Source organism: Phytophthora parasitica (assembly GCF_000247585.1).
Source record: "Phytophthora parasitica INRA-310 unplaced genomic scaffold supercont2.30, whole genome shotgun sequence".
NCBI lineage: Eukaryota > Oomycota > Peronosporomycetes > Peronosporales > Peronosporaceae > Phytophthora > Phytophthora nicotianae.
The window spans coordinates 215324-234547 of record NW_008649016.1 but is presented as its reverse complement, the minus strand read 5'-3'; the positions used below and the strand labels follow the sequence as shown (position 1 = coordinate 234547).

The 19224-nt window shown below is 47.6% G+C and overlaps 5 protein-coding genes across 6 annotated transcripts; 2 read left to right on the top strand and 3 right to left on the bottom strand.

Moving 5' to 3' along the window:
- Positions 1–193: 193 nt before the first annotated feature.
- PPTG_12422 (hypothetical protein) lies at positions 194–1594 on the top strand. Its single transcript, XM_008908443.1, has one exon. It carries the CDS (start codon positions 239–241, stop codon positions 1520–1522), a length of 1284 nt encoding a protein of 427 aa, XP_008906691.1. The 5' UTR covers positions 194–238; the 3' UTR covers positions 1523–1594.
- A 1904-nt stretch (positions 1595–3498) lies between these two features.
- PPTG_12421 (hypothetical protein) lies at positions 3499–3813 on the bottom strand (the record flags this gene model as incomplete). The annotated part of the gene is made up of 1 exon (XM_008908442.1): positions 3499–3813. The coding sequence occupies one exon, from the start codon at positions 3811–3813 to the stop codon at positions 3499–3501; it is 315 nt and encodes a 104-aa protein (XP_008906690.1).
- A 1278-nt stretch (positions 3814–5091) lies between these two features.
- Positions 5092–9667, bottom strand: PPTG_12420. Of its 2 annotated transcripts, XM_008908440.1 has the most exons (3): positions 5812–9667; positions 5312–5749; positions 5092–5247 (listed from the first exon to the last, which is right to left on the bottom strand). In XM_008908440.1, exons 1-3 carry the CDS (start codon positions 9598–9600, stop codon positions 5194–5196), a joined length of 4281 nt encoding a protein of 1426 aa, XP_008906688.1. In that variant the 5' UTR covers positions 9601–9667; the 3' UTR covers positions 5092–5193. The 2 variants fall into 2 exon arrangements, with proteins under 2 accessions (XP_008906688.1, XP_008906689.1); XM_008908441.1 differs by having other exon boundaries at positions 5312–9667.
- Positions 9668–9728: 61 nt separating this feature from the next.
- PPTG_12419 (hypothetical protein) lies at positions 9729–11387 on the bottom strand. The gene has a single exon (XM_008908439.1). It carries the CDS (start codon positions 11131–11133, stop codon positions 9784–9786), a length of 1350 nt encoding a protein of 449 aa, XP_008906687.1. The 5' UTR covers positions 11134–11387; the 3' UTR covers positions 9729–9783.
- A 3907-nt stretch (positions 11388–15294) lies between these two features.
- On the top strand, positions 15295–19175 carry PPTG_12418 (hypothetical protein; the record flags this gene model as incomplete). The annotated part of the gene is made up of 3 exons (XM_008908438.1): positions 15295–17705; positions 17765–17886; positions 17959–19175. 3 exons carry the CDS (start codon positions 15295–15297, stop codon positions 19173–19175), a joined length of 3750 nt encoding a protein of 1249 aa, XP_008906686.1.
- Between the last annotated feature and the right edge of the window lie 49 nt (positions 19176–19224).

The following is a 19224-nucleotide window of genomic DNA, read 5'->3' as shown; positions in this document are numbered from 1 at the left end:
AAAAAAAACTTAGACCGACCGTGCAGTAGCTGTAGCTCGCGCATGTTGACGTATGCAGGAAAGTTAGTCACCACCATACCCTAAACTGATTTGTTTACGATAATTCCGTGCAGGACGTTATCAGGTCTCACAACTGCCAGAGCAGAGCTGATGACCATTGCAATTTCCTCGATAAGTCATTTCCCAATTTTCCTGCAACAGTGCAACTACCATCCAACATCGCCTCCCACTTCCAATCATGACCACCTCGATCTCTGATGCTAAAACCGGCAACCCGGCCCATGCTAAGCTACCTACCGAGTATGTCCGCCAAATGCTAACGCGTGATTACTCGACTCTCCGCTTCAGGATCGAGTTCAAGAACTACCTGGCCAATCACCTGTTGCACGTAGTTGTAGCACTGCATGAGCTCGGCGCAAGCGAGCAAAAAATCACGGACTACGCTGCGTACTACACTCGGAAGCTTGAAGTCGAGGCTCCCGACCACGAAGACGTCGTAGAGGCTGCAGAAACGATCGATATCCTTTCGAATGAAGAAGCTGAAGCCTTGCTGGGCAAGCGCCAGCAGTATGATGCTCTACTCGCGTACTATGCTCACGACATCAAGAAGCTCGGAGTTGATGGAGCGGTACGCAAGCACCTGCCGAATCTCTTCAGTGGGTTGGCTGGTGCGCTGCTACACGGCATCATCCAGCTGGGCTATGCGTACCACATCGGCGGTGATAGACTTGTTGCTGAAGGACTTGCCTACCAACACCACTGCTACTTGCCATATGATGAGCCGGAAATGCCACTTAGCAAAGAGCCACTGCGGCCATTCACTCGTCAAACGGTGTTTGAGCTGGCCGACGCACTCACCAGCAACGCGCTCCTACTGTCCGAACAGGATCGCCTCGTGGCGATTTCGCCGGTCAAGGACCTCGACATTGGTTGGATCCAGCGCGGCCTCAACGTATTCTCGGGCCACCCGGAGCGAAACAGTCCTGAAGCGTTTGCTCTCATCTGGAACGAGGTCAACAAATTCGACTTCTCGAACTTCGACGGCAGCTACGCCCTCGATATCGTGATGTGGCTGTACGTCATGCTCAAGCACAACGATTTTATCATTCTCCACGCCGTCACATCGGCCTGGTCGGTCCACCAGATGGAGCACTTGCTGTCGCCATCCGATAAGGTGAAGGCTTGGCGAGTGTGGCTGCATGTGGCTCTGTCGGCGCTTGTGACCGCCCGCGTGCGCGATTTCCGTGGGGAAGACATCTGCAGTCCATCCGACAGCCTTGAAGACCGCCTCGCTGCGCTCCCATCCTGGTCTCAGCTGCGTGAGAAGGCCCTTGCTATCCCTGGATTCCCAGACGAGCACGTCTACAAAATGGTGCAGGTGGCTGAAGATCACGCCCACACCAAGTACGACAACGCTGCGTCCTTCCTATCGCTAACCGAGCGTGAGTACGTAGCTCGTACCGCCGCCCTCACGGTCATCACGACCCCATTTAAGCCGTTCCTGCAGCCTCCCAAGTTGTAGGTCGGCCAGAATTTTCATGTGGGAAGAAGACAAAATACCACTGATGTTGCGATAGTGCTCCTTGTTGGCAGGGGTATGCAAATATTGATTGGAGTTGTTGGATTGTCAAGATTGTCAATCACAATAATTGATTGTGTCAAGATCGGCAATCACAATCTTAGATTTTCCCCTAGGTCCTATAGCCTATTTGCGCTTCTAGAACCAATCAACCACGGTAAAAAAAAAAAAAGCATTCCGTCAACCAAACGTTTGAAACCGAGTCGACGAGCGAATACCCACTTGTTTTGGAGCCATTTTGGTCGGCAGACTTGTCGTAAGAGGGAGCTCGAGCTCGCCAACAACAAGGCTTGGTGGTGTCGGTGATGCGGCCGCCGAAGCAAACAAAAAATAAATCTCATACTGCAGACAGTTCGTAGTTTTTTTTGTGTACATTTTAACGTGTTCATGATGATGGTAGACAACAGTAAAACCAAGAAAAAAAAAAGACGTACGAAAGAATTTGCAACAAACTGCAGGATATACGATTTAGCATGTGGTACCGCGAAAAAAGTGATACTAGGTGGTGTGATTGGAAAGACTTTCAAGCTTCACACCGGTGAGTAGACTCGCGCCCCAGCTAGAGCTGCTTGGCTTGAACGAATTCCATCCTAGATTGAGCAACAACGAATGGGCTCTTGTATTTCGACAAGGAGTAAGTTCTCCACCCGGAAAGGAAACAAGCAAAAAAGCAGGAGTGGTTGCATGCGCATGAATTTTGGGATATTATCCTAAAATTCAAGTACAAGTAGTAGTAACACAACAGCTAAATTAGTCCGCATGTATTTAATTTAACCTATTTAACCTAATACGGCAGTAAATTAAAGTAGCGTGCATTTGAAAAATAAAAAATCTCCATACATGTATGCCCTTAATGTCGTCGAGGGGCTTAGTGTCGTCGCATTGCAAGACTTTGATCAGAGTCTACTGTAGAAAAGCGGTGTTGTTTGTCGCTGCAGTGCTTGTAGAGACCAAACAAGAAGCTTAGAAAAAAATGCCAACTGACACCATCAACAGACCGCTATTAGCACCTTAAGTGCCGGAGTTCTCTCCGCCAACTTCACTGGGAATGGTGACTAGTGGGCCACAAGATGAATGACGTATTGTAACCCGTACTCCCGGACCCATGGAAACCACTCTGCTTTGTTGTGCTGCGGGTATTAATACGCTCGTGCGAAAGATGAGCTCACAGTACCATCGAACCACGAATACTACTACATGCTGCGGGTGACGACTGCCGTAGAAGTGGCGCATCACTAAGATATTGTCAATAAGTGTATTGTCATGTACAAGTACGCTCCTACACTGCGCTTGACCACAGCGATATCGTAACTTGGTTACATTTTTCACATGCTATCATTTAACTAAATACCACGATATTATTATTTTTTTTTAGAAAGTAAGCACAAATTGATAAAAAAAAAAACTTTACCATTTTAAGGTACAGAAACATCTGCGAGTTCAAACCCGATGCACCGATATTTTTCAGTTAGGCACATTTTTTTAGGAGAAATATGGAGGGCGGCGTGAAGTCCGTACTACATTCGATGGATTTGCCAACACCTTCCTGGTATCCAATTTATTAAATGAAAGCCCATTGATAGTGGTATGCCTTATCAACCCGCATTAACTAGGATGCCATCGTCGCTACTCTGGTCATTAGCCTGGTATGCTGTACTTAAGTATTACTATTCCAATTTCAGCACTTCAGCAAACTGAGAGCGACTTGGTTGTGGCAGATTTACGATACCAGAAATCTGATAGAGTTAAGATTTGAGAGTTTCGTCCAAGGCTCGACTTTGTCATTGATAGGTTATTTCGTTAACACAAGCTAGGATTCACAGCATGTTGCAAGTATGCGATGCGCTATCTAGCATGAAACTAAGAACCCGAGGGTGAGACGAGAGGACATGCCCCACGTCCTGCTGATGATTGCGCTCTTACTTGCCAATAATCTCCTTGGACTTCTCTGCGAGCCACTTTGCGTGCTTGCTTTCAGCCCTCAAACTCGCTCTATGCTTGTACCACCGCATAAACCTCGAAAAAAATCTCTCTTCTTCGATCGCATCTTCGTTTGACGCAGGTTTCTCGATACGTGTTAACAATCGTCCGCCGCCTGCACGGACTGAATCAGCGACATCAGGCGATGGCACGTTCTCGAACATGGCATTAGTGCCTTTGGCCGCGGGGAGAGCAATGCTATTGGCCTGGAGAGTAGCTGCTAACACCATGGCGAGGATCCATGTGAGGCGCATACTTGTTGTCTGTTGTTAGCAGTACAGCGAGGAAGCTTGAGTAGTTTTGTGTTTGTATCAAAACTAACGACTTGTTGACTTCAAAGGAAATCGCGGAATGAAGTGAATGCCTACGACGTTTTAATTAAGACACATTACCAAGCGAATAATGTACGCAATTGTCGTGCTGTTGTTGCAGAACGGCTTATCCTGACCGTATTCCAAAGGCTCATTACTAGTATCACTCACGGTGCCCCACTGTTTAGTAGCTGCTTGATTGCGTTCAATGATTATACACAATCAAGTAGTCAAGTCATCAGGCCTTGCATTTTTGTACAATTAATACAATCTTAGACAATGCACAGTTGGATGGATTCTATACTTTTTGCTGTACGGTATTTCTCCTGTCTTCAATTCGGGCATTTATGACGTTTGCGCGCTTCAAAGTAAGTTGCGAAGTGAGTTTATTGAAACAAATAGCTTCTCAGTCTGGTTACCTGCTTCTAATTGCCCCACAGGGAGCGTGCAACACGCTCCAGTTCCGCAGCACCAACCATTGGTGCTTGTTGACGAAAGCCGCTGATGATGCGGCACATACGTAGTTGTATACGAGTCCAATGTTTATGCGGTCCTCCAGCATCCAGGAGTAGATGTAGGTAGGTGTTGTCTGCACGTCGTCGCCGTCGACTGTGGCGGCAGCATTCGTCTTAGTCGTCTGGTACAATCCCCACAGCATTGTGCGAAAATGGATATGCTATATTGCGTTGTACACGTATCACCAAGCTGAAATGTTTTTGCCATAAGACTGAAAAGTGGTAGATACATGAATAAAACTGCAGTACGTTATATACTAGACTACACGTAGGGTGTCCGGGTCCGAAAGATGGTTATTCGTGCAGCACGAATAACCGTCATCATTCGGAACATTACCGTAATGGTTACTATCGTCAATGCAGGTGTTAAGAATAGGGACACACATGTTCAATTGCAGACGATGGTTGTACTCCCTCAATATACAAAAATATCAAGGTAAAATTCTCCCTTCGCCTTCAGTTGTCAAAACGAATACAAATTAACGAAGAATTTTGCTCTGGAGTGTTTAGTTTCGTTCGGTAGTCTCGTACAATATCACCTTTTCATCTAGTTAAGCAATATAGGAAACTCTTAGTCAGGAATAGAAAGCGGGTTACCTACGCTATGACTATGGGGGGGGGGGGTTAAGTACGCACTGATTGTTCCGTGTGATTTTATAAAAATGCATCAAACGATGCCGGCCTTAACAAAAAAAGGCATTAAAAATATTGGAAATGGAAACCGATAGTGAACCGCACAATAAAACTTGCCAACGTTAGTGGTAAATAAAAACTAAATGCTAAAATAAAGTTACGGCGTTTGCCAGTTTTAAAGCCTGTCCGTTGGTTGAACGTGGTGGCGTTGATCTGATCGAAGTCGTGGCTGCACGTACAAACACGAAGTGAGCTGATTGCGAGTCTACTCTTATCTGTAAATATATTCGTACCTTTTCATCGTCAGCCATGCCATCAGCAACAGGTCCCTTGTTTGTCATGCGTTTCTTTGCTGGTGCTTCATTCTCCTCTTCTTTCTCTTCACCAATCGTCTCCGTAATCACTTGGCGTGAAGCAACCGAACGCAGTGTCGATGCTAGCTCCACACGAGAGCGCGAAGACGCCGAGCCTGGCACCAACGACTCCGCTTCACTATCGCTGGAATCATCCGCATACGTGCGTTTCACTGGCCGAGCCGTTCCAAGCACCGACTGGCGTCGAGGTGGTGTCATAGTCTCGTCTTCATTCTCCTCTCTCTTCTCCTCTGCATCTTCTCTTAGCAGGGAGCGTTTGCGTTTATTCAGAGAGCTCTTCAACGAGCTACCAGGAGGAGAATTCAACTTCATAAAATGCGCAGCAAAATCCATCGGCTTGATCGGCGACAGAGAAGTCTGCAATAAAAAAATTAACAACATGAGTAACCACAAATATTAAGAAAAAATAAAATACGCACGCTGAGTCTTGAACCGCGTGCTGCATTCAGCGACTCAGGCGCTTCCGGCTCCTTCCTCCCGCCTGGCGTCGCGAGTGTACTTGGTCTTCCTGGACTGTAGAGATGTTTAGGCAGGAAAATCTTGCCTGGGAATGGCTTCAAGTTGGACTGTTTCTTGATTTTCTTCTTGAGTAACGCGGCCGTGCTGTCGATCAGAGGATAAATATTAACGTCGTTGGGGGACATCACGTCGTGACATTGCGAGAGTTTGGTCAGAATCTGCAGTAAGAAGGCGATGTTGTCTGCCGCTGCTGCATTTGTAGAGACCAGACCGTCGAGGAAGAAGCTCAGATACGCCAGCTGATCAGCCCACAGAGCGCTGTTTATTACCATCACAGTCGGCGTTCTCTCCACCAGCTTCACTGGGAACGAAGGATGGTGAGCCAGGAGATGGATGACGTAGGGTAAAGCGTACTCCGGGACCATAACAGCACTCAAACCGGTTTGTCTTGGACTGGACATCTCCGATGCAGCATCGAACAAGCGGCGCATGCGTTCCACGGCGATTTTCAGTAAATTCTTGGCACTTTTCTTGATACTGGAGCTGGCATCTGTAGCAGCTAACGTCAAGTAAGCGAGGTACTTGTGCGGGTGCTGAGCAGAGTGCTTCATCAAATGTGCTGTTAATTTCTTCAAAAACCTTCGTCGAACATCCTCGCTTGAGTCTTGCAGTGTGAAGCCTACTAGATGCCACTCAGACACGGAGATCGTGGCTTCTAGCTGTCGATTGCGCATGATCTTCATCAAGCCACACGACGCTGTAGCTCGGAACGCAGCCGTCTGAGCAGGAGTGGAGGCGAATGTCTTCCCGTCGCTACGTAAGATTCCAAACAACAATTGTATCAACTTGCCAGCGTCTTCTTGGGAGGCAGTAGACCAGCAGTACACGAGCAGATTCACCGCCACTTTGATGGCTGAACAGCGAATTTCCACTAACTTTACCGCCGGTCTACTGCCCTTCGGTGTCCCCGGTGTGCCTGGAGTATTCTGCTCGCCCTTACCAATCACATCGAGTAAATTCGTCCATAGACGAGAGAACAGCTCTCTGTCCTCTGTAAAAACATGGCTGCAGTACTTCGTGAACACTTCGAGACTCTGCAACGCCGGCAACACTCTGGCTTTAGGCTTCGTCTTCGAGCACAACTTACTGATTAAGTCCATCGTAGTCTCCGCTCGTCCATAGTAATGAGCAACAGCAAACGCCGCCAACTCAGCTGCTCGACTTTCCTTGGCAGAGTTAAAGTTCTGTGCTTCGACGTCGCTGTCTCCAAGACAGAATTTCTCAAGCTGCTGTGATAATTCTGCTGACGGCGAGTTGCTGTCGTCATCTAGACCACTTGAAGCCCAATGACGAGAGTAGTTGGCCAGCACATGCAACGCTCCAAGGGCCACTCGTGGGTCCTTCGGCACGGCCTCGTCCTCTTCGTCGGATAAATTACCGCTTCTATCGACTAGAACTGCCGCGATCTTGTCACGGATAAATGGGGCAAACAGCTCCGGTAGTTCGCCTGACGCCATCACTAACAAGTCCACAATACTGCGGTTCTCTCTCGCCGGTCGAGCCTCTTTCAACACCAAGAAATCCAACAAGACAGCGACTGAAGTCTGACTCATCGTCAGTAGCGAAAGCTTTCGACACAGCTTCTTCAAGAACTCGCCCAGTGGAGTCTTGGACCCCACGCTGCGAACTAACTGGTCTCTCGCTTGACGAGCTTCACGCTGAGTCTTGGAGAAGTCACACAACTCGCCCAAGTGCTTGACAACACTGTGATCCTTCCACTTCGAGAACTTATCCACTAGTTTACCCAGTCTAGAGACGTCAGAGAACAGCGGGCTCAGTCCGTCACACAGCAGCTGCTTCGCCTGTTCCAGAGCAGCGTCGTCGCCGTCAGTGGCGCGTCCTTTGTGTCGATTCTGCACTTTAAACTCCACGAACTTCCTGCAAACCTGTTGACACTTGGCGCGTTCACTGAAGATCCGACGTAAAGCTTCCTTCGACGTGTCATCCAGTGAGTGGAAGAGGAACAAAAGGCCGTTCGCGCGAGTGTGTTCAGACAGCGCCTTGGGCAGCAGAAAGTCGTCTACAAGTTGAATCACACGCAGCTTCAGCTCTTGCTGAGGATACGCGTAACATTTCAGCACAAAGTCTGGAATCCAGCCGAGTTTCTTGATGTTTTCAGCCGGAATGTTGCGCTGATTCAGCGACAACAGCCGCTCTTCGTCCTCCCAATACGAAGAAATGTGCGCGCTGAACACTTGACTTAACCCCGTCATGGTTTCTTTCCTCAAGACGACTTTCTTGTCCTTCATGCGCTCTCCAACCGCTCGCAGACACTCCTCGCTGATGAGATCCAAGCAGTTCGCTGCAAAGTCGCACAGTTCATGCACCACAAGCTGCCGCACTTCCCACTCCGGGTCGCTTAGCCGCAAGATAAACTCCTTTTCCAATAGATCGGCCATGTCCGGCTTCTTCTCCCAAATGCGTACACTCAGTTGGATCATTTGCAGTCGAATTTCCTTACTTGCGTCGCGGAATCGACCCAGAAAATCTCGGAAGTTTTTCATGTACTGATGGCCGTAATCTGCGTGTGAGGACGCAAATAATTTGCCCATCAGAGCGATTGCGTCCGAGCGAGTGGCCACTTCGTCCACTTGCAGTTGCAGACACACGTTGGGCAGTACGTAGAGCAGCAAGGACGGGCTGATCTTGTGCACCTCGTAGATGAGAGTGTACACGTGTTCCTTGAGCTCTGAAGATTGTTGCAAACCAGGGCCGTCAACTAGAATATTGTTGAAGAAATTTGACAATGGGTTTTGCAAAATTTCACTGGTGCGGCGAATCAGTTCCTTTGCCATGTGATATGGACTTGTGGCATTTTGACCATCATTCTCGTTTTCAAGTTGCGAATTTGCCCCATTCACTAGCGGGCGCAAAATCACACCCAGGAGTGATTGTTCCACTTCGTCACTCTCTTCGATGCACGCCACCATGATAGTGAGCATCAGGTTTTCCACCTTGGCGGAGTGATCTTCTTGAAGTGTGTCAAAAAGAGCGTCGAACAATTGGACCATCACTCTTGATTCGGTTTCCACAGTGGTAAAGTCCAGACTGACCACTAATAGACACGATTTCGCTGTTGCCAGGCTCTCCAACACGTGGAAATGGTGCAGATCTCTCGATGTTGTGGTTTGTTCTGAGGACAGATCTCGTATCTGCTCGATAAGCAGCTTAAAGACCCGATAGAGGTCCTCATCCGAGGCAAAAGGCGAGTCAGGAGCCGATATACGCATGATTTCCACCAGGCAACAAGCCACAAGGGACCGCACAAGTGCGTCCTGGTGTTGCAGTAGCTTGTTCTGCAGCAGTTCGGCCGCTACGAGTTGCAGTTGGCGTGTTGCATTGACGTCCAACACTCCGTCTTCGCGTTGTTGCAGTTTGCTCGAGGTTTTTTGCAACGTTTGCCACATTTGTTTCAGTTTTTTGCTCAATGCAGACGAGTTGCGTCCTGTTCGTGATAAATAATTGCCGGAAAACACTTCGCCCGAGGCAGTGGCATGTCTGATTCGGTTTCTCTGTGGCGTCTGATTCTGAGTCTGTTGCTCCACGACGTGATCCGAGTCTGGGTCTTCCGCTTTGTACTCGTCCTCCTTTGCGGCTTCTTGGCGACGAGAGGAGCGAGTAGAGTCCACCTTCTTACTCGCAGCGCGACGCTTGGCAGCTGTGGCCGCGCGAGTCGTACGCGGTGCCATCGTGCGAGGTGATGGCACGGCAAAAAAAAAAACAAGAGTGATGGCTCGCGTTGCCTTTTGCCTTTCGCTTTTGCAAATGTTTTAGGCGGGTTTCCTTTTGCAAAATGATGTGGTGCACATGAAGTAAAAAGGTTGAAGCTTCAACTTTGGACATTTTAGTGGCAGGTATGAACATTACTAGACTTAGAGAAACTTGTACGCTGCGCACCCGTCGTTGGTAGTGACTCCGGACGAGTAGATGACGCCATCTTGAGTGGTGAAACCAGAGGTGATCCACGTTCCGATAGATTTGTCCTGACCTTGCAGAAGATAAGCATTGTTGGTGACTGGTTCGGTTGTACCGAAGTACAAACACGCCTTCTCGTAGAAGTTGTAGATGCACGTCGAGTTGTCCATTAGGCGGTTGTTCGTGTCCACGATGCCGTCACGCACAGTGCTTAGCATTTCACAGTCTCCGTCCGAGTCTCCAGACGCGTAGATCGGGGCTGCACCGCCGTGGATCTGCATCAAAATGCTCTTGACCACAGTGGCCTTACCAGGACCCCAAGTAGTCGGGTAACCCTCCTGAAGCTCTCCAGTGAATTTACCGGTAGTATCAGTCGTGAAGCGACCGCCATACACATTTCCCTTTGGCACCAGGTAGCCAAGTCCAAGGAGATCAGCAGCTTCCTCAGCGAACAGTTCAGGCGACCCACTGATGATGTAAACTTCGACTCCAGCCTCACGCAACGCACGCATCGTCGCCTCTTGGCCGCTGAAGACGCGCAGACCTTTAGAGTACGAACCTTCAACAGCTAAACCGCTGGTTGAAGTGTACGTGAAAGATTCCAGCGACTCGCCCAAGTTCCACCGAAGACTGGCACGGATTGACGTCCTGATCTCGTCTTCAGTCATACCAACAAGCAGACGCGGATAAACCATCATTGCATTGGTCAGAGAGCACTCGGAGTACTCGTTACCGCCGTCCATTACTATCAGACTGTACAGCAAGAAGCTGAGCTTAGCACGGAAGTTAAGGAACGCAGTGGTCTCCTTTATCTCGCTCAGTGTTGTGCTTGCAACATCCTTGGTCAAGTTGTAGGCGGGGGCAATGTAGGCATCATACAGCACTTTATAGTCTTTCACTGTATCGGCGAGAGCTGCAACTAGTGTCACATCCGTACCGTTAACGTCTTGGCCAATAACTGAGTCCGTACCATTGGGAAAACAGGAGTCGCTGCTGCTGGCGTTGTAGCCCAATGCAAAGATTGACTTGAATTCGTCCGGGGAGAAGCGGAAGTTGAGGTTGTCCACTTGGTAGAACATCGAAGTGGCCGATATGTCTCCGAACATGCACGTGTTGTCCCAGTCGAACACTGCGTACGCCTCGCCAGTGTTGCGTAATGAATTCACATTGGCCAAGAGCTTGGACACGACCTCATTATTGTAGTCTGGAGCCTCGGGTGTCACGAAGTAGTTTGCAGTATCCGTGGAGACACTAGTAGAAACGATGGAAGCCGTTAGCAGTACCGCTGAAGTGAAGACTCGAGCCATGCTTGGTTTTGATCACGAATTGGTGAAGTGAAGGCGAATTGAGAAATGGTAGGCACATGGATCGCTCGATGCTGTCTCGACCGTAGGAAAGTCTGGATTATCGAAACGGATGCGAATAATAGGACAGGCGCTGGAAAGCCCTGAAGAAGGTAGCCAGGCTTTACTTGTCACGGTCGTCGGCATGACGTTCCGATCGCTTTGGGCCACAACTTACATGTCAGAAGCTGGTGTAGGACAAGTGTCCTCATTTCCGTGGAGGACGTCCATCACCAAGTTGGCCAACACAAGACAACTTGTAACTACATTTAACTGTATGTCTGCGTGGCTCAAAAAACTGATGTTAATCCAGACTTCACTATTTTTATGCGTAGTAACAAATCAGGCGTAGTTGTGGAGGAGAGCTAAACACACACACACACGCACACAATCGAATCGCTCGCTAGATTAGGAACCCACTGGTTCTGCTACTAGTAAACCACTACTAGTAGCGGCCGTCCTGCCAAGTCTCGGCTTCATGCGGAAAGATTCGGTGGAAAGCGAGGTTCTGATGTACTTCTCTCGTTCGACAGAACTTCGACGTGGCATAAGCGCATTCGAATTCTCTTTAATTTGTCTTCTCTTCTACCGCCCTAATTTGCATCGAGCAACAAGCCGCCGAGATCGTGGCAGCAGTGTCGGGAGCTGTCAAGGCAAATCCGTTTCGTGCAAGTTAAAGTGAATTTCGACCAATTGCAGACCGTCACCACGTCAGGCGAATAAGAAAAATTCCAGACCTCGTTGAAGTGCGCGGCGGCAATAGATACTTCAGCAAAAATAAAGTGTCGTTATCGTGGCTTAAGTGCCCGATGGCTGGCAATGTTAGCGCTGCTAGGGCCGTGCCGGCACTGTTGCTGCATACGCTGCTGCATGCTCAACCACCGCCGCTTTCAGTTCCGCGGATCAGTGGGATATTGATACCCCATGGATGATATCCAACCTCGCCATGTCTGCAGCGTCTGCAGCAAGTGAATGTCGTGCATCGCGCATGGGTAACCAGCACTCACGCAACCACGCTGTCTCACTGGCTCTGCGGATGCTCGCTGTCAATCGATGTCAATTTTGTTGCAATTTTTTTTGACAGCCAGGTCACATTGGAATCAAGTAGCTACTGCGTCCATCGGACGGGGCGGCACTGGTCTTAAAGCATCACGACGACCGACGTTAAGTTTGTCTAGGTTGCGCAGTCTGTCGTTAGCTGACGAGTCTGCACAGAACGGTCTCCACAACATGAGCCGTCTTACTCTGACGCTGAAGAAAAAAAAAAACGACAGTGAGGAGAATTCTCTTCGTGGTATCGTTGCTACCAGAATGGACGGGACACAACAACTTTGCATTCATGGCTAACTAAGTTGAAGTTTCTGCAACAAACAGTGTAGGTATCTGCATTTAACAACTAGATGAATCGAGCGGCATGCATACATGGGTACTGCACTCGGCTCGGCTCTCTGTGGAGCTAAGAGCAGACTTCCATATTTTGTTTCAGAAGCGCCATGGGGTTACGTCTCTAGAAGCTTCTGTACAGTGTGCTACCGGATTGGCAATGCCAAAGCTCGCCGTCAACCAGTGCCCAAAGTTGTTACACTAATTTGCAGCTAAGCCACGTTCGAATCAAGTCGCTCGTTGAAGCGATTCAGTTAGATTTCCAAAGAACTGCTCCGCCAGCCTTTCAGCACTACTTTCTGCCACGACTGGCGCTAACTCAGTCAGCTGATGGATTTATACAAGAGTTCAGCGGTGAGAATACTCATCGTGCTGCCGCTGTCGTTGCGGCGCGGTGCCGACAATAAGCAACGCTGCTTGAGGCAGTATGGTCTCAAAAATAAACAGGTTAGCAGGTGATACATTTTCTGACTTTTATATCCAGAATCCTACCCGGGATTGTAACGACGTTGTAATCCTTTGATTCTTAATACCTAGTAGGATATAGATACATCCCCGTTTTCTATTTAGTGGCATGATATATTCACTATTCGTTTGGGTATTTATACTATCCGTGAAGGTTGACCCATCCGGAGAGACTACAATTAAGTACCTGTTAGAATTATTCACAACTTTCGTGTAACACTCGTAGTTTATCCGATATTGGTGTACCCATTGGGGTTGCCGTCAATCGCCACAGTTCAGCCGGTGAGGTGGCAAACACCCCTGGCTGTGGCTGTAAATGGGAAATACCTTACATTTATTGACGACCGTACCTCGTGTTCTCATGACTAATGACTATACGTTGATGCGGAGTACATGTTTTCAACGAATAGGGTATTTACCGGTACGTACGTTAACCTCACATCCGTTTTGATCTCTGGCAGTACTCGTAAAACTACACTGAAATAAAAAGCAGATGCTGCGGCTGTGAAGCAGGCGCAGGAGATACACCGACGCCAGAGTGTACATCATGGGCATCCAGAACAAAAAAGTATAATCTTACCACACAAGTCAAACGTTAGCCTCACGAGCGGGGCTATATATGCAGGCTTTGACCAAGATGAAGTGTAGTCCACCTCGCTTCGCTCAGTGAAGTGTTGATTCTGGTTAGACTAAATGATTAATTTCTTAGACAGTTGTTGCCGTCTCACTTCGCTCGTCAGATATATATATATTGTTATAGTGAGAATAATAACCCCCAATACCAAGTACAATACCTGTTATGGGTGTGTGCGTGTTTTTTTTATTCCAATCAAGGGCAAAACGTTCACGGTGGGGATTCATGCACTTAGGTTCTAGTGACTGCCCTTCATCTGTATTTTGTAATTTGCTAAACTATTGAGAGACTTCCTAAACATATGCATAAACTCTGAGTACACGAATTGTAGCAGTAGAAAGATTTAACAATATCGAAGAAACATGCACATAAAACGCCAGGTTTGGTCGGCAACACACCAAAAACACGCAATAAGCAAAAAATTATTTGCCTGATGCCTTGAGCGGTCTTGGAACATCGTCGATATTTAAGTGACACCTGTCGTGACGACGAATCTTTTATCCCTATGGCGAATAAATATCATTAACTTACAACAGTGCTACTTTTGCTATTTATCTCAAAATTCATTATCACGTCTTCTTACTAATTCTCTTCCAACACTGGCTGACTCGTTTAGTTGGATAAAAAGTAGTAAATTCATAGATTAGCCCGCCTCAGATATAGTTCGAGCACTGAAGTACTCGACTACATGATAGAAGAACAAATGCAGCGTAAATAGAATTATATAATTGACTTTGGCCTTATGAGCTTTCTACATTTGCAGATGCACTTCCTTCTCTCCAACTCTGCATATCAAACACTATAGCCAGCCATCATAGTTTCTAAGCGACTTTTTTTTTCAGTATCGGAGCGCTTAGTCGAGGCTAACTTATTTTTTTCGTGTGGTATGTTTCGACCTCTAAGGAGTGCGGGAGAAATTATATTTTCCACTTCAATTTGCTCAATCTACCGGAGCTCCACTCGCCAGTCATCCTCGCTCGTCATTATTCACTCGATAATTAGCTCCTACAGCAAGACATCTAACGAAGACCCGCCTCTCCTCGTCCCTGCTCTAGTCGAGCTGATGGTCTAGCGATTAAGCGTTCTACTGATGAAGTTGAAGTTGCCCCTCATTTGTTGTGGAAAAATAATATATATTTTTTAACAGCTTCGCGTTAACGGCCTCCCCTTTCTGAACGTTTTAGTTACTGGTTTGAACTACCTCCATGTGAGAGTAAATTGACGATGGCTCGACATTAGTATGCTTTCTCTACGAAGCACGAACTTCGGTCAGTCGGAGTTGAGTGTATGAAAATTATCTGAGGGCCTTACGTCCAACAAAAATTTAGTCGCATAAAATCCAGAGCTGTTCCGTGCAAAGTGCGGCATCGGATTTAATTTTTAACACGCTATTGGCTTGAAATGCATTTTTTTTTTTAAAAAGTAAGATGAAGGTTACATGAATCTTAACAACGCTTAACCGATAAATACGTGTATTATATTTTACTACTAATGTACAAGTTGTGTAGTACTTCAAACTTCAATACTATAGACCAAATGATACATCGACCAAAATCATATCAGTTCAATAGTACTTTTCATCATGATGTAGTACTTTTCATTCTTGAAATGATTACTGTAAAAGTAGAAACCAATCCAAAATTATGGCTACACGTGGGGAGGCATCGCCGCTCCTGGCGCTGCATTCAGCCGCAGAGTCCACCCGACAGCCCGAACAGCAAAAAGAGGCCCCCGGTGCTCGTGCCCACTGGCTCTCTCGCGTCACCTTCAGCTGGCTGGGGCCTCTGTTGGACCAGGGCGCTGCGCAACCACTCCAGGCCGAGGATTTGTGGGCATTAGAACCAGAAGATGACACAGCGCGAGTGACCAACACTCTGCGCGACGCTGTGAACCATGCGGACAACAGTAATCAATCTCTGTGGATCCCGATCCGTCAGGCCTTCGGCTTCAACATGTACGTGGCTGGGGCCTGCAAACTGGCTGGCGACTGCTTTGGCTTCGTTGGACCCATTTGCATCAATGCGCTGATCAAGTACGTGGAGGATCCAAAAGTAGCCATGTTCTCGACCTCTCATTATGGCTACATTCTAAGCGGCACGCTGTTCGTCGCCTCAGTGCTACAGACTTTGTGTCTGCATCAACACCACCACTTAGTGATACGAGAAGCCATTCGCGTGCGCTCGGCACTGACGATGCTTGTGTACGAGAAGTCGTTGAAAATATCGTCTCAAACCAAGAGCACTTTGGGTTCAGGTCGAATCTTGAACATGGCTACAATCGACACCAACCGCATCTTGGAGCTGTTCTACGTTATCCACTACTCGTGGGCCGCTCCCATTCAACTGATCATCGGCATGCTGCTTCTAGTACATTACCTAGGCACTGCATCCTTCGCTGGTGTGATAATTATGATTATCCTCCTACCTACAAGTGCAGGTTTATCGTCTCAAGCCGCCAAAATTTCTAAAAAGATGTTGGAATGTACCGATAGGCGTCTCAAATTCCTGACCGAATTGTTCCAGCACATTCGAGTGATCAAATTTTACGCCTGGGAGAGCGAAATGCTTGGCCAAGTGGACGAAATTCGCACTAAAGAGCTGTATTATCTCAAGAAAATGATCATCTGGAACGCCTATGGGAGAGTGATTTTACAAGCAGGTCCAGTTCTCGTGTCTTTTGGAACTTTTGCAGCGTATTCGTACGTTCAGAACGAACCTCTGACGGCTGATAAGGCGTTCACCGCGATCACTTTGTTCAGCATTTTTCGCCTGCCTCTGATGGTGTTACCGCAAGTTTTCTCGCTCTTGTTCCAAGCGAATGTATCCGTCAAGAGACTCGAGTCTTTTTTGTATCTTGAAGGCCAGCAACGCAGCTCCACGTCTCTCTCTGCTTCGTTTATTTCCGATCCTTCGTTTGAGATTCGCCATGCAACATTCAAATGGTCCAATGAAGAGGATAAAACGACGAAAGAATCCGATAAAGATTCGGTTCCTGCTCAGTTATCCAATGTTACAGTCTCGATCCCAAAAGGGAAGTTAACACTGGTGGTTGGAGCGGTTGGAAGCGGTAAATCGACGCTTTTAGCGACGTTACTGGGCGAGTTACAGCCGGAATACGGGGTGGTTCGTATCCCTACGAGATACGTTTCTTACGCTGCACAGACGCCGTATCTGATCAACGCTAGTGTCCAAGATAACATTTTATTCGGCGCTCCATTGGACACAGCTCGCCTTCACCGCGTTATTAAGAGTTGCGAACTGGAAAAAGAACTGGTGGGGCTTCCAAATGGCTTCCAGAGTGAGATCGGAGAAAATGGAGTGACACTTAGCGGCGGACAGAAGCAGCGTGTATCTATCGCACGCGCTGTGTACTCGAAAGACCAGGAACTTTACGTGTTCGACGATTCGCTATCAGCGCTGGACGTGCATGTGGCTACACGCGTTTTTAATCAGTGTTTTAACGAGTCAACGGGTGGACTTTTAGCGGGTTGTACGCGTGTTTTAAGTATCCATTCGCTTCAGTTCGCTCATCTAGCAGACTGGATTATTGTCATGGATAACATGAAAGTCGCGGAAATGGGTACATTCGAGGACCTCACGAGAGTTACGCCCAATGGGAAGTTTGCAACGATGTTAAAATCGTTTCAACGTGCTGATGAAACAAGTATTGTTGAGGATTCTAATTCTGGTGATCAATCTGGAAATTTGAACACAATCAGATCTAAATCTAGATCTAGTTCTAGCGTCAGTGATGTTGCTGCTGGTACTGGTGTTCTGGTTCAGGACGAAGAGAAGGCGGAGGGAAATCTGTCGTGGAGTGTTTATTCCTCGTACTTTGTGTCTTGCGGCGTGATTTCGACAGTCGGAGCATTTGCGCTGCTTTTCGGAACGCAGATCTCATCTGTATCGACAGATTTGTGGTTGACCAACTGGACTAGTAACAAACCTACTGGAGTTAACTTGACGTTCTATCTCTCGATATACGCGTATCTCGGTCTCAGTACCATCGTGCTGGGCTTTGTGGGAGATCTGTGCTGTCGATATGCTGGACTCAGGTAAGGTGGTCTCGAAGTTCTTAACATGCATTGCTAACTAACATTTCACTTGTATTTAGTGCGTCAAAACAAATCCACTACAGACTCCTTCGTCACGTTATCAAGGGGACAATGCGCTTCTTCGATACGACTCCTGTCGGTCGAATTCTCAACCGATTTTCTAACGACGTGAACACTATCGGTGCGTTTGCTTTTTAAAATAGCGTTATTATCCGTTAAATTAATGTTATTTTATTTTTTCTGCCATCTACAGATCAAAAACTGAACACTGCCATCGTCCAGTTTGTTACCATGCTTCTCGCACTAGTCAGCATGTTGGCAATTCAGAGTTCGACGGCTCCGGTGCTTCTGATTCTGCTTATCCCGGTGTTCATTTGTTACGTGGCGTACCAGAGGTTTTACGGGAAATCTTGTCGGGAGTTGCAACGCTTGGATAATATCTCCAAGAGCCCCGTGTACGCACATTTGACGCAGACTTTGAATGGTCTGGTAACGATCAGGACGTTTGAAATGGTGGAGCAGAGTCAACACACACAAGCGATGAAAATTAACGAGAACACCAAGGCTTTTCTACTGTTAAACTTGATAAACCGCTGGCTTGGCGTTCGATTGGAATTCCTTGGAGCGGTGATCACGTTTGCAGTCGCATTTTTCGTCAGCCGCGACCATGTGGCGCTCTCCAGTGCGATGGCCGGATTGTTACTGAGTTACTCGCAGAACATGACGTCGTTACTTAACTGGATCATTCGTAACAATATCGATATGGAGAACATGATGAATAGCGTCGAGCGTACCGATGAATACTGCCGCGTAAATACAGAACCAGTGACGCTGCTTAGTCGTCACTACGAACGCTACACTACCCCCAAGTCACGCACGCTGCAGCTGCGACCACACTGGCCTGAACACGGCAAGATCAACTTTGTTAATGTCTGTGTACGGTACGACCCGCTCTCCGCACCAGTGTTACACAATGTTACATTTACTGTGAAAGGAGGCGAGAAAGTTGGAATTTGTGGGCGCACTGGAGCAGGTAAAAGCTCGCTCCTTCTTGCACTTTTCCGTATGGTATCGTTTGATAGTGGAGTGGGCGGTGGGAGTATTTACATTGATGAAGTGGCTACTACTGCGCTGACATTATCGGAGTTGCGCTCGAGGATGGCGATTATTCCTCAGGACCCAGTGCTCTTTGCTGCGAATGTCCGCTTTAATCTTGACCCGACAGGACAAGCTACGGACAACGAATTGTGGAATGCGATCCGGAAATCTCGATTGGAGAATTTTATTAAAAGTTTACGTGGTGGACTCGACGCTGAGGTTTTAGAAGGAGGGGACAATTTTAGTGTCGGGGAGCGCCAACTCATCTGTTTAGCACGAGCTATTCTGCGGAATTCCAAGATTTTATGTCTGGATGAAGCAACAGCGTCTATGGATCACTCTACAGGTGAGGATTGTGTTATTAACTGTTAAATGGGTGATTTTTTACTAACTTTTTTTTTAATAGATGAGTTCATCCAGG